This window comes from Scyliorhinus canicula, chromosome 17 (assembly GCF_902713615.1).
Source record: "Scyliorhinus canicula chromosome 17, sScyCan1.1, whole genome shotgun sequence".
Lineage (NCBI taxonomy): Eukaryota > Metazoa > Chordata > Chondrichthyes > Carcharhiniformes > Scyliorhinidae > Scyliorhinus > Scyliorhinus canicula.
This window is the reverse complement of record NC_052162.1, coordinates 60,403,273-60,417,172: the sequence shown is the minus strand read 5'-3', so window position 1 is coordinate 60,417,172 and position 13,900 is coordinate 60,403,273. Positions and strand designations below refer to the sequence as shown.

The 13,900-nt window shown below is 49.9% G+C and overlaps 1 protein-coding gene across 1 annotated transcript in view; it reads left to right on the top strand.

The window, feature by feature from the left end:
- The window catches only part of LOC119951471, a 212,420-nt gene that overhangs the window by 77,467 nt on the left and 121,053 nt on the right, over positions 1 to 13,900 (top strand). Inside the window, exon 10 of the mRNA XM_038774682.1 lies at positions 13,170 to 13,249. Within this exon, the coding sequence (XP_038630610.1) occupies positions 13,170 to 13,249 (80 nt within the window). The remainder of the gene's footprint in view (positions 1 to 13,169; positions 13,250 to 13,900) is intronic.

Below are 13,900 nucleotides of genomic sequence, written 5' to 3'. Positions count from 1 at the left end.
TGGCGATTCTGGTGGGGGAAAATGTGTTGTTTGAGGCGTCTGAGGTGGTGGCGGATAAGGGGGATAGGTTTGTTATGGTTAGGGGCAGGCTACAGGGAGAGAAGGTGGTACTTGCTAGTGTGTATGCCCCAAATTGAGACGATACGGGCTTTATGAGGCGTATGCTGGGACGGGTCCCGGATCAAGAGGCGGGAGGTCTGATTATGGGGGGGGGACTTCAATACGGTGTTGGATCCTTCACTGGATCGGTCCAGTTCAAGGACGGGTAGGAGGCCGCCGGCGGCCAAGGTACTGAGAGGGTTTATGGACCAGATGGGAGGGGTGGATCCATGGAGGTTTGTGAGGCCGAGGGCACGGGAGTACTCTTTCTTCTCCCACGTACATAGGGTTTATTCTCGGATAGACTTCTTCATGGTGAGTAGGGGACTGATTCCGAGAGTGGAGGAGGCCGAATATTCAGCCATTGCAATCTCTGACCACGCTCCGCATTGGAGATGGGGAGGTGCGGGACCAGCGCCCGTTGTGGCGGTTGGATGTGGGGTTGTTGGCAGAGGAGGAGGTGTATAGGAGGGTCCGGGCAAGTATTGAGGGGTACCTCGAGGTGAATGATACGGGGGAGGTCCAGGTGGGGATGGTCTGGGAAGCCCTGAAGGCAGTGATTCGTGGGGAACTGATATCCATCCGGGCACACAGGGAGAGGAGCGAGAGGGATAGACTGGTGGGGAAGATGCTGGAGGTAGATAGGATGTACGCGGAGGCACCAGAGGAGGGACTGTTGGGGGAGAGGCGCAGCCTACAGGTTAAATTTGATTTGCTGACCACTAGAAAAGCGGAGGCACAGTGGAGGAAGGCACAAGGGGCAGTGTACGAACATGGTGAAAAGGCGAGTAGGATGCTGGCTCATCAGCTCCGCAAGCGGGATGCGGCTAAGGAAATTGCTGGAGTGAGAGACAAGAGTGGGAATGTGGTGCGGAAGGGGGTAGAGGTGAATGAGGTCTTCAAGGACTTTTACGGGGAACTGTACTGGTCGGAGCCAACGGTGGAGAGGAGGGGAATGGAGAGGTTTCTCTACGGGCTATCTTTCCCGAAGGTGCAGGACGAGCAGGTGGAGGGGTTGAGGGCGCCGATTGAGCTGGAGGAGCTAGTTTAGGGGATCGGGCAGATGCAGTCAGGGAAGGCGCCGGGGCCGGATGGGTTCCCGGTGGAATTTTATAAAAAGTTTGTGGACCTAGTGGGCCCCTTGCTGGTGCGGACACTTAATGAAGCGTGGGAAGGGTGGAATTTGCCCCCGACGATGTCGCGGGCGCTGATTTCGTTAATCTTAAAGAGGGACAAGGACCCCCAGCAGTGTGGTTCATACAGGCCATATCTCTCCTTAATGTGGATGCCAAGGTGCTAGCAAAAATCCTGGCCACCAGGATAGAGGACTGTGTGCCAGGGGTTGTACACGAGGACCAGACAGGTTTTGTGAAGGGAAGGCAGCTGAACACTAGTATGCGTAGATTGTTGAATGTCATCATGATGCCGGCGATTGAGGGGGAGACTGAGATCGTGGTGGCGCTGGATGCAGAGAAGGCCTTCGATAGAGTGAAGTGGGGGTACTTATGGGAGGTGTTGGGGAAGTTTGGATTTGGTGAAGGGTTTATTAAATGGGTGAGGCTGCTATATGAGGCCCCGATGGCGTGTGTGGCCACGAATGGGAGGAGGTCGGAGTACTTCCTGCTTTACCGAGGGACCAGGCAGGGTTGCCCCCTGTCCCCCTTGTTATTTGCATTGGCAATCGAGCCGTTGGCGATGGCGTTGAGGGATTCAGGGGAGGTGGAGAGGTTTGGTGCGAGATGGGGAGGAACATAGGGTGTCGTTGTATGCCGATGACCTGTTACTGTATGTGGCGGACCCGGTGGGAGGGATGCCGGGGGTGACGGAGCTGCTAGCTGAGTTTGGGACCTTTTCAGGCTATAAACTAAATCTAGGAAAGAGTGAGGTGTTTGTGGTGCACCCTGGAGACCAGGAGGATGGAATTGGTAGGCTCCCGCTTACGAGGGCAGGGGAGAGTTTTAGGTACCTGGGGGTGCAGGTGGCCAGGGACTGGGGGACTCTTCACAAGCATAATTTCACCAGGCTTGTGAATCAGATGGAGGAGGAGTTCAAGAGGTGGGACATGCTGCCATTGTCGTTGGCGGGGAAGGTGCAGTCCGTCAAAATGACGGTGCTTCCGAAGTTCTTGTTCCTCTTTCAGTGCCTGCCCATCTTCATCCCCAGGGCCTTCTTTAGGAGGGTGACTAGCAGTATTTTGAGCTTTGTGTGGGCACATGGGACTCCGAGAGTGAAGAGGGTTTTCCTGGAGCGAGGGAGGTATAGAGGCGGGCTGGCGCTGCCCAACCTTTTGGGGTACTATTGGGCGGCCAATGTGTCAATGGTGTGTAAATGAGTGATGATGGGGGGGGGGGGCGTGGAAAAGATTGGAGATGGCGTCATGTAGAGGTACGAGCCTGGGTGCCTTGGCAACGGCGCCGTTGCCGCTCTCTCCTAAGAGGTATACCACGAGCCCGGTGGTGGCGGTGACCCTAAGAATCTGGGGACAGTGGAGACGGCATAGGGGGGAAACAGGGGACTCGATGGAGGCTCCATTAGGTGGAAATCATTGGTTCATCCCGGGGAACACTGCTGGGGGATTTAGGGGGTGGCAAAGGGTGGGCATTAGTAAACTGAGGGACCTGTTTATTGGCGGGAGGTTTGCGGGCCTGGTGGAACTGGAAGATAAATTTGGCCTTCCCCAGGGGAATATGTTCAGATACTTGCAGGTAAAGGCGTTTGCTAGGCGACAGGTAGAGGAGTTCCCTTTGCTGCACTCGCGGGGGGCGATGGACAGAGTGCTTTCGGGGGTGTGGGTTGTAGAGGGGAAGGTGTCTGACATTTATACGGTAATGCAGGAGGTGGAGGAGTCGTCAGTGGAGGAGCTGAAGGCTAAATGGGAGGGGGAACTAGGGGAGCAGATAGAGGACGGGACTTGGGCGGATGCCTTGGAGAGAGTCAACTCTTCCTCTTCATGTGCGAGGCTTAGTCTTATCCAATTTAAGGTGCTGCACCGGGCCCACATGTCCGGGACTAGGATGAGTAGGTTCTTTGGGGGTGAGGACAGGTGCACCAGGTGTTCGGGGAGTCCAGCGAATCATGCCCATATGTTCTGGGCATGCCCGGCACTGGAAGAATTCTGGAAGGGGGTGGCGGGGACGGTGTCGAGGGTGGTTGGATCCAGGGTCAAATCAGGGTGGGGACTCGCGATTTTTGGAGTTGCGGTGGAGCCGGGAGTGCAGGAGGCGAAAGAGGCCGGTGTCCTGGCCTTTGCGTCCCTAGTAGCCCAGCGGAGGATCTTGCTGCAGTGGAAGGATGCGAGGCCCCCAAGTGTGGAGACCTGGATCAGTGACATGGCGGGATTTATAAAATTGGAGAGGGTCAAATTTGCCCAGAGAGGATCAATACAAGGGTTCTATAAACGGTGGCAGCCTTTTCTGGACTTCCTGGCTCAAAGATAGGTATCTTGGTCAATAGCAGCAGCAACCGGGGGGGGGGGTGTTCTTTATTGTAGTTTCTATTTTTTTTCCTATGGTTATGTAACTTAACATTGTGTTAATTTAAGTTGTTGTTAATATGTTGTGTTGTTTATTGAAGGAGGGGTGAATGTTTATGATTGCTATTATTATTGTTACTGTTAGTATTTTATTATGGTTCGATGTTGTTGTATAAATACAAAATTTTTCAATAAAAATTATTTAAAAATAAAAGAAAAGCACTCCTCCATGATTTGGCACCAAAAGCATGTACTTACAGAGCGCTTTTGTGCATGGCGTGGGGCCTGCTCACTGCTGCTGTTTATCGTCAGAAGACTGTGCACAGCCTCATTTCATTCTCATTTAGCAGTCGCTGTTCTCAATGGTAGCGGCCATTGGGCCCTTCGCTCATGATCAGGACGACTGTGGGAACACCGTGACCAATCACTAAGCCATCCTCTAGACACCCGCCCGCAACCTAGCTGCGGGTCACGACCCGCACTTTGTAAAACCCTGCCCTAATGCATGAATCTCAAACTACTAATATACAGTACAGTGAGTAATTAGGAAAACTAATATAATGGCCATCATGGAGACATGGGTTTCACAAGGGCAGGAAAGGTTGTTAGATGTTCCAGGGTTTAGATGTTTTATGAAGAATAGGGAGGGAGATAAAAGAGGAGGGGAGTCGCATTGTTAATTCGAGAGTGCATCACAGCTGCAGAAAAGGAGGTAGTCGATGAGGGGTTGTCTACTGAGTCAGTATGGGTGGAAGTCAGAAACAAGAAAGGAGCAGTCACTTTGTTGGGAGTTTTCTATAGACCCCCCAATAGCAGCAGAGAGACGGAGGAACTGATTGGACGGTAGATCTTGGAAAGGTGCAGAAGTAACAAAGTTGTTGTCATGGGTGACTTCAACTACCCTAGTATTGACTAAAACCTCCTTAGTGCAAATGGTTTATATGGAGCAGATTTTGTCAGGTGTGTCCAGGAAGGATTCCTGACTTAATATATTGATAGGCCGACTAGGGGGAGGCCATATTGGATTTGGTGCTTCGCAACAAACCAGGCCAGGTGTCAGATGTCTCGTTGGGAGAGCATTTCGGTGATAGTGACCACAACTCCTTGACCTTTACCATAGTCATGGAGAGGGATAGGAGCAGACATTATGGGAAGGTATTTAATTGGGGGAGAGGAAATTATACTGCTACTGGACAGGAGCAAGGGAGCATAAATTGGGAACAGATGTTCTCAGGGAAATGCACAACAGTAATGTGAGGGTTGTTTAAGGAGTACTTGCTCTGAGTGCTGGATAGTTGTGTCCCACTGAGACAAGGAAGGAATGGCAAGGTAAAGGAGCCTTCGATGACAAGAGAAGTGGAGCTTCTAGTCAAGAGGAAGAAAGATCTGGCACGGCTCTAGAGGGTTACAAGGTAGCCAGGGAGGAACTCAAAACTGGACTTAGGAGGCTAGAAGGGAACATGAAAAAGCCCTGGCGGAAAGGATTAGGGAAAACCCCAAGGCGTTCTACACTTGTGTGAGAAATAAGAGGATGATCAGAGTGAGAGTATGGCTGATCAAGGATAGTGGAGGGAATTTGTGCCTAGAGTTTGAGGAGATAGGGGAGGCCTTAAATTAATATTTTGCTTCAGTATTCACTTGAGAGAGGGACTTTATTGCTCGTGAAAACAGCATGAACCCGGTTAATAGGCTCAAACAGGTTGAAATTAAGAAGGAGGATGTGCTGGAAATTTTGAAAAGCATCAGGATAGACAAGTCCCCTGGGCCAAACAGGATATACCACGCTTACTATGGGAAGCAAGAGAGAAGATAGCTGCACCGTTGGCGATGATCTTTGCATCCTCACTCTCCACTAGAGCAGTATTGGATGATTGGAGGGAAGTGAATGTTGTTCCCTTGTTCAAGAAAGGAAATAGGGAAATCCCTGGGAATTACAGACCAGTCAGTCTAATGTCTGTGGTGAGCAAAATACTGGAAAGGATTCCGAGAGATAAGATTTATGATTATTTAGAAAAACATAGTTTGATTAAAGATAGTCAGCATGGCTTTGTGAGGGGCAGGTCATGCCTCACAAGCCTCATTGAATTATTTGAGGATGTGATGAGACACATTGATGAAGGTCGGGCAGTGGATGTGCTGTATATGGATTTCAGTAAGCATTTGATAAGATTCCCCATGGTAGGCTCATTCAGAAAGTCAGGGAGCAGGGGATACAAGGAAATTTGGCTGTCTAGATACAGAATTGGCTGGTCGAAAGAAGACAGCGAGTGGTAGTGGATGGAAAGTATTCCGCCTAGAGATTGGTGACCAGTGGTGTCCCGCAGGGGATCTGTTCTGGGACCTCTGCTCTTTGTGATTTTTCTAAATGACTTGGATGAGGAAGTGGAAGGGTGGGTTAGTGAGTTTACTGATGACACGAAGGTTGGTGGAGTTGTAGATAGTGTTGAGGGCTATTGCAGGTTACAACAGGACATTGACAGGATGCAGAGCTGGGCTGATAAGTGGCAGATGGAGTTCAACCTAGATAAATGTGAAGTGATTCATTTTGGAAGGTCGAATTTGAATGCTGAATACAGGGTAAAAGGCAGGATTATTTGAATTGTGGAGGAACAGAGGGATGTTGGGGTCCACATCAAAGATCCCTCAAAGTTGCCACCTAGGTTGATAGGGTTGTTAAGAAGGCGTATGGTCTGTTGGCTTTCATTAACGGGGGATTGAGTTTAAGAGCCCCGAGGTTTTGCTGCAGCTTTATAAAACCCTAGTTAGACCACATGGAATATTGTGTCCAGTTCTGTTCGCCTCATTATAGGAAGGATGTGGATGCTTTGGAGAGGGTGCAGAGGAGATTTACCAGGATGCTGCCTGGACTGAGGGGCATGTATTATGGAGAAAGATTGAGGGAGCTAGGGCTTTTCTTACTGGAGCGAAGAAGGAAGAGAGGTGACTTGATAGAGTTGTACAAGGTGATGAGAGGCACGGATAGAGTAGATAGCCAGAGACTTTACCCCAAGGGCGGAAATGGCTGTCATGAGGGGACATAACTTTAAAATGATTGGTGGAAGGTATAGGGGATATGTTCTTTACACAGAGAGTGGTGGGTGCGTGAAATGCACTGCCAGCGGATGTGGTGGAGTCAGAGTCATTAGAGACATTTAAGCGACTCTTGGACATGCACATGGACAGCATGAAATTGAAGGGCTGTAGGTTAGGTTGACCTTAGATTAGGATAAGCGGTCGGCACAACATCGTGGCCGAAGGGCCTGCACTGTGCTGTACTGTTCTATGTTCTAACGTTACCATTTATCGTGAGATGCACTGATTATAAAAGTATGGAGGTTATGCTTCAGTTGTACAGGGCTTTGGTGAGACCACATTTGGAATATTGTGTACAGTATTGGTCTCATTATTTAAGGAAATATGTAAATGCGTTGGAATCAATACAGAGAATGTTTACTGGACTAATATCAGGAATGGCCAAGTTGTCTTATGAGGAAAGGTTGGAAAGGTTAGGTTTCTATCCACTAGAGTTTAGAAGAGTAAGCGACAACTTGATCGAGATGTTCATGATTCTGAGGGGTATTGACAGTGTGGATCTGGAGTGGATGTTTCCTCTTGTGGGAGGATCGCGGCAGGATTCTCCGTTGCCCGATGTCATAATCAGCTATCGGGCAGAGAATCCCTTCCGATACCCAAATTGGGGGCGGCGCCGGTTTGATGCTGGCTGCAACAACGTTGCCGAGTCATCGGCAGGCCCTCCCGCGATGCTCTGCCCCGATGGGCCGGGTTCCGGACCGTGCGGTTGACGTCTGGTCTGAGCAGTCGGGAACCTGGCCAGGCGGTGCGGACTGTGTCCAGCGGCGCCACTCTCGGCCGGGATCCATGCAGCTGGCCGCGAGGGCTGGGGGGACTGGTGGGCGGTGGCCAGAGGGTGGCCTGTGCGGTCACATTTGGCGGGTCGGGTTCGCTCACAGCCGGCATCATGTACATTGCGACCTTTGCAGGTCATCGCTGTGCACATGTGCGGCCAGGGATTCGATCCTGGAATCAGTGAGGGGTTGGCGCCAATTTTGGTGTCGTAAAACATCCGCAAATTCTCTGTTTCAGCTGCCACTTAGCCGATGATATGGAGAATCCAGCCCTCATATTTAAAATTCATGTTTCACTCATTTAAAACAGCTAAGGAGAATTTTTTATCTCAGAGGGCTGTGAGCCTTTGGAACTCAGTTCCAGAAGGCGGTGGAAGCAAAATAATTGAATATTTTTAAGGCAGAGTGAGATAGATTCTTGCTTAACAAGGGATTGAAAGATTATCAGGATAGACTGGAATTATAGAGTTGATCAGCCATGATCTTACTGTATCAGGGAGTAGACTCGAGGAGCCAAGTGGTCTACTCCTGCAGCGGGACGGAGAATCCCTCCCCCTGTCAGATTAATGCTGAATCTCTGATAACCTTGTGCAGAAATTGTTGTTCATCTCACAACTTCCAGAGAACCATCTCCAAACTGACTGCCACCAAAATGGCCCCTCCCATTACTACATCATCTTTATCCCACTCAAATCCCATGATCTATTTTCTTCAGTTTAAAGACAATGGGCGGAATTATCTGTTCCACCAGCCCCGTTTTCTTGTATGGTGTACCCTCGCTGGCAGCGGGATTCTCTGTTCCCACAGCCAGCCAATGGAATTTCCCATTGTAGGCCACTCCACTCCGTTGGTTAAGGCGTGGCTATGTGTGCTTGCTGGAGGGGCGGAGGGCCCTGCCGATGGAGAATCCCACAGAATGTCTCTAATTGTCTACTCCCCAGAAATCGTTACAAAAACCCATTAGACCACTCCATAGGCATGGCTTGAAATGATGATGATCTCACTTTTACAACATCTTAATATCACCTTCTGTAGCTCAATGTCTGTCTTTCTTTTACTCCAGAATTTAAAAAATATATTACTGCCAAAGATATATACACACCCTACCCCAGGCATTTAAACCATCATTGCACCAGATTCATATAATAAAATGCATTGGTCAATTTCGTACATTCATCATACCTCTTATGACTGAAAAAACTGATTTGAGATTGGCGTAAATATCAACAGAACTGGCAGTTTGTATTGTCATTGCTGGGGCTCTGAGAAGGAACCTTCGCAACTGCACAATCTTCGCTTGTGGGGGCGTGGGGACCTCAGGAGATGACTTTGCGTGTACTCCCATTCCATGCAGTAGCCTGAGGGCTATCGGGCACCACAAGGGGGAGGAGGTGATGGGATCCGTGCCAGTGGCTCCAGCAGGGGAGTTGCCAGAACACCGCAGCACTTCGGACTTATCCCCCTCCTGTCCCTGGCGCAACTAGTAGGCAGCAGGCAGAACAGTGAGGCACCATGCCACCCGGGACACCCGAGCAGCGGCCAGGCCCATCCAGGCATATTCGCCCGAGGAGAAGCGTGCCCAACGGGGACCCTTGTCGCAGGGCAGGAGTCTCAGAAGGCCGCCTCCATTCCTGCTGTACCGTCTGGGGAACCACCGCGGTGTAGTGTTAGGGCCCGGAAGGCCAGAAAGTTAAGTTGGCACGAGTAGAGGGCACAGCTTAGTTATAGGGGCTTGGGCACAGACTGTATATATTTGTTGAAAATAAACACCTGTTACCACCGTTACAACCTGCCTCGATGCTCTGTCTGATGGGTCTGTGGGCAGGCTGTTCCAAGCTGGCGGTTGTGGGGGGCGGGGATACTGGTGCATGGTGAATGGAGGATAGACAGAGCAATGTTGTGGAGGATGCAGTATGCTGCAGGCCACCCTCTCAGCCTCGTACTGGAGATCCCCTCCAGGGCGGTCCAGGCACTTGAAGCGCATCTTCAGGAGGCCGAAACACCACTCGATCACACCCCTGGTCGCTGCGTGGGCTTCGTGTAGCGGGTGTCCGCGTCAGTCTGTGGCCTCCGGATAGGTGTCAGGAGCCATAGCTGCAGCGGGTAACCCCTGTCACCCAGAAGCCAACCCCAGAAGCTGGGGTGGGTGCCCCTCAAACATCGCGGAATGTGCACACTACCCGGGTATATGATGCGCAGCTGATGGCCACAGACCAGCTCGATGTTCATTGACTGATATGCATTGACATGCATCCCATTGATCACCGTCTGGATCCGGGGAACCCGGCGATAGCGGTAAACACCGCTGCCTGGGACTCTTAGTGGGCTCGGTCCACATTTAAATGGATGTATTGATCCACCTGAGCATATAGGGCCTCTGGGACAGCGCGGATGTACATGTGCACCGAGGTCTGTGAGAACCCGGGCAGGTCCCCACTTGGCAACTGGAAGGACCCCGTTGTGTAGAAGTTCAGGTTGACCGTACCTCCGCAGTGCCAGGTGTGCCATCATATGGCAGATATGTCGCACTGTCTCTCTGCTCAGCCAGAGTCTCTGACAGCAGACCCGATCTAGCAAGTCCTCAAATGACAGGCGCTGCTGGAAACACGAGGCCTCATGCGGCGTCTCATTGGCACCTCCCCCTTCCTCAACCTATTGGGCAGCCGACCCTCCAGCCTGTGCGGCTGCCACCTGTCCCTCTGCAGCCCGGTCCGCTGCTACTCGCTCTGCTGCTGCCCGCTCCGCTGTTGCAGCTTCCACCTGCTCTTCGAGCCGCTCCTGTTCATAAGGCCGAAGGGAATCTCGCAGAGCTGTGATGACCACCATTGCTGGTCGAACTTCAAACAGCATTATCTTCATGGGTGAAAGGCCAACATGTTAGCATAGTGTATTCTCTTGTGCCCAACCAGGTTCCATGGGCTAAACGATGGCCCCGGTCGGCACTGCGGGCTCTGGCCCTGCATATCCCCCCCCCACCCCCCCCACCCTGGTCCTAGTGCACGTTCCTGATGCCGGGATACCGTTGGCTTGCACTGCGCTCACTGGGGGCTGCTCTGGGTGTAGCCCTGGGTGGTCTCCCGGTGAGTGGCAGCTGGTTGGGCGGGGTATTTAGAGTGGGTTCCCGACCGCTGAGACCACACGTGTACCGCGCTGTCGGAAACTCAGCCCATCTTCCAATGAACTCTCATCCTCTTCCAGCTCACCCTCTGGCCGGGCTCACCTTTTTGCATAGTCGTGCTCCCCTCTTTGCATAGCCGGATTGCGATCATGCAGAAACGCTCCGAATCGTGTTTTCAGAAGTTCTGCTCTTTAAGGGAGCATATGGAGAATGCCCCAGAGTAATCAGCCAATGTTTTAGTGGGTACCTCTTATCCTCAAACAGCCATCCCTACGGATGTATTGGCCACCTGAAAATCCTAGACACCTGGGACTGACTCAGGATGTAGGAGTATTGGAAACTCCCAGGGTACAGCGCACAAACATGCAGGATGTGTTTCCAACAATCACACACCAGTTGTACATTGATGGAATAGTAGCCCTTGTATTTAAACAAGGAGCTGCTGCTATAGAGTATGTATAGCCACATGGATGCAGTATGTTGCACCCTGCACTCTTGGAAACCCTGAGATGCCGGTAAATCTTGCAGCATGGCTATCTTCGTCCAAAGCAAATCTGACATAACAATGAGCCTTCCTATAAAGGGCATCAGTGACTTCCTTTATGCATCAATGTGTTGCAGATTGAGAGATTCTCTGGAAAGACCCTGAGGCGAAGAAACTGAGCATGGCAGTCACCTTCAAAGCCACCGGCAGACCAAAGCCCCAAATCCCATGTAGTATCAGGTCTTCCTGAAGAATGTGGCATATGTGAGATAAAAGATCTTGAAACGAGTGCAAGTGTGCCCGGCAGTGACTCACATTAATTTGTAAATAGGACACACTTTGATGATGAATCCTAGGTCTGGTGGGTCACCCACATTGATTGGGTCTCTCCTCCTAACCCTGTTGCTCCCCTTGACTATGGGTGTGATTCTCCAGCCACATTACGCTCTCACTCAAGTGTAACGAGGCCGGTGATAGCGGGTGAGGTCAAAAACGAGAACAACGCCAGGCACCAAACAGTTTGCAATGCAACCGGCCCGCTCCCATAGGTGAAAGAGTACAGGAATGAGATAGAGAATCTGGTGAACTGGTGCGACAACAATAATCTCTCCCTCAATGTCAACAAATCGAAGGAGATTGTTATCGACTTCTGGGAGATGGTGTCTGCTGTGGACCAATTACAGCGTATGCGAATTGCACGGGATCAAGGCACCCTGGGAGTTTGGAGTTGATGTGCTTCATGACCAACCTCTCGAAACACTTCATTATAATTGATGTCAGGGCCACTGGATGGTAGTCATTGAGGCACGTTGCCTGCTTCTTCTTTGGCACCAGTATGGTGGTGGTCTTCTTGAAGCAGGTGGGGACTTCGGAGTGGAGTAGGGACAGGTTGAAGTTGTCCTCGAACACATCTGCCAGCTGGTCGATGAAGGCTCTGACTGCATGACTTCAACAAGGCTTTTGAATAGGTCCCATATAGGAGACTGATAGAGAAGCTAAGAGCCCATGAGATCCATGGAACTTGGCAAATTGGATCCAGAATTGGTTGAGTGGAAGGAAGCAGAGGGTGATGGTCAAGGGGTGTTTTTCTGACTGGAAGCCTGTGTCCAGTGGGGTCCCACATGGATCAGTGTTGGGGCCCTTGATGTTTGTGATTTATATAAATGATTTAGATATGAATGTAGGAGTGTTGATCACTAACTTTGCAGGTAATATGAAAATTGGTGGGGTGGTACATAGTGAAGAGGATAGTCTTCAATTACAAGAGGATATAGACGGGTTGGTCAGATGGGTTGATCAGTGACAAACGGAGAAATGTGAGATAATGCACTTGGGTAGAACAAACAAGGCAAGGGAAACACCAAACATCTGAGGGTCCTTCGTGTGCATGAATGCCCATCCCTTAAGAGAGCAGAGCAGGTGGATACAGTGGTTAAGAAGGCAGATGTATACTTGCCTTTATTAGCTGAGGCATAGTGATTTAAGAGCAGGGAGGTTATGCTGGAACTGTATAAAACGTTAGTTAGGCCACAGCTCAGGTATTGTGTGCAGTTCTGGAATCTACAGTATCGGAGAGATGTGATAGCACTTGAAAGGGTGCAGAGGAGATTTATCTGGATGTTGCCTGGGCTGGAGAGTTTTCCTTGGAACAGAGGTGACTGAGAGGGAACATGATTGAGATGTATAAAATTATGAGGGGCGTAGACAGGAAGAAATATTTCTCCTTGATGGATGGATCAATGACCATGGGCATAGATTTCACGTAAGGGGCAGGAGGTTTAGAGGGGACATGAGGGGAACCTTTTTACCCAGAGGGTGGTGGGAGTGTGGAATTAGCTGCCTGAAAGGGTGGTGGAGACAGAGACCCTCATATCATTTACAAAGTATTTAGATGTGCAGTTGCGATCCCAAGGCATACAAAGCTATGAGCATAGTGCTGGCAAATGGGATTAGAATGGTTAGGTGGTTGTTTTTAACCAGCACAGACTAGGTGAGCCAAAGAGCCTTTTCTGTGCTGTAAGACTCTCTGACTCTATCATCATTTCTGGCTTATCCAAAAACTCCATTCCAGAAAATAATTCTCTCAAATGTCTCAATTCAATTAAAAGCTTGACAATTGTTTCTTTCTAGGTGAATGTGCAATACTCCCTGAAGGTCGCTCAGTAGTGCTTACAGAGAAATCAAAGGTGAAAGGTCCCACAAAACCAAAGGTATATAGATAGTGAATTTGATGCTGTTGCATGATTTTACCAAATTATGCTGGTGCTAACAGCCAATATCTACGTCTCATTAAAATTAATACTTCCTGCCTGTATTACTTCCATTTTAATTATGTCCATATCTTTTGTAGTTGCTGATGGTAATAAACATTGTAATAAAGATTTCTGAATTGTGACATTCATCTCAATCAAACTTTTTATTCATAAAAGCATGTAATTTTATCATCCCTTCTTTTAAAAAAAAAATCATTTTATTAGGGTATTTATAGTTTTTATAATGATAACAATAACAGCATAAACATAGTATATAAAATATTTCCCTCCCTGACACTTTCCTCACACCCCCAACAAAGAAGCAATAGTCGAACCCCCCCCCCCCCCCCCACCCCACAGATTTCTGCCTCTTGCTGACATTTAATTTTCCCCGAAAAAGTCGACAAATGGCTGCCACCTCCGGACGAACCCTAACATGGATCCTCTAAGGGCGAACTTTATTTTCTCAAGACTGAGAAACCTAGCCATGAAGCTAACCCAGATCTATGATTTTGGGGGCTTTGAGTCCCTCCACATTAGCAGTATCCGTCTCCGGGCTACCAGGGAGGCAAAAGCCAAAACGTCATCCTCTCTCGTACCCTGGACTCC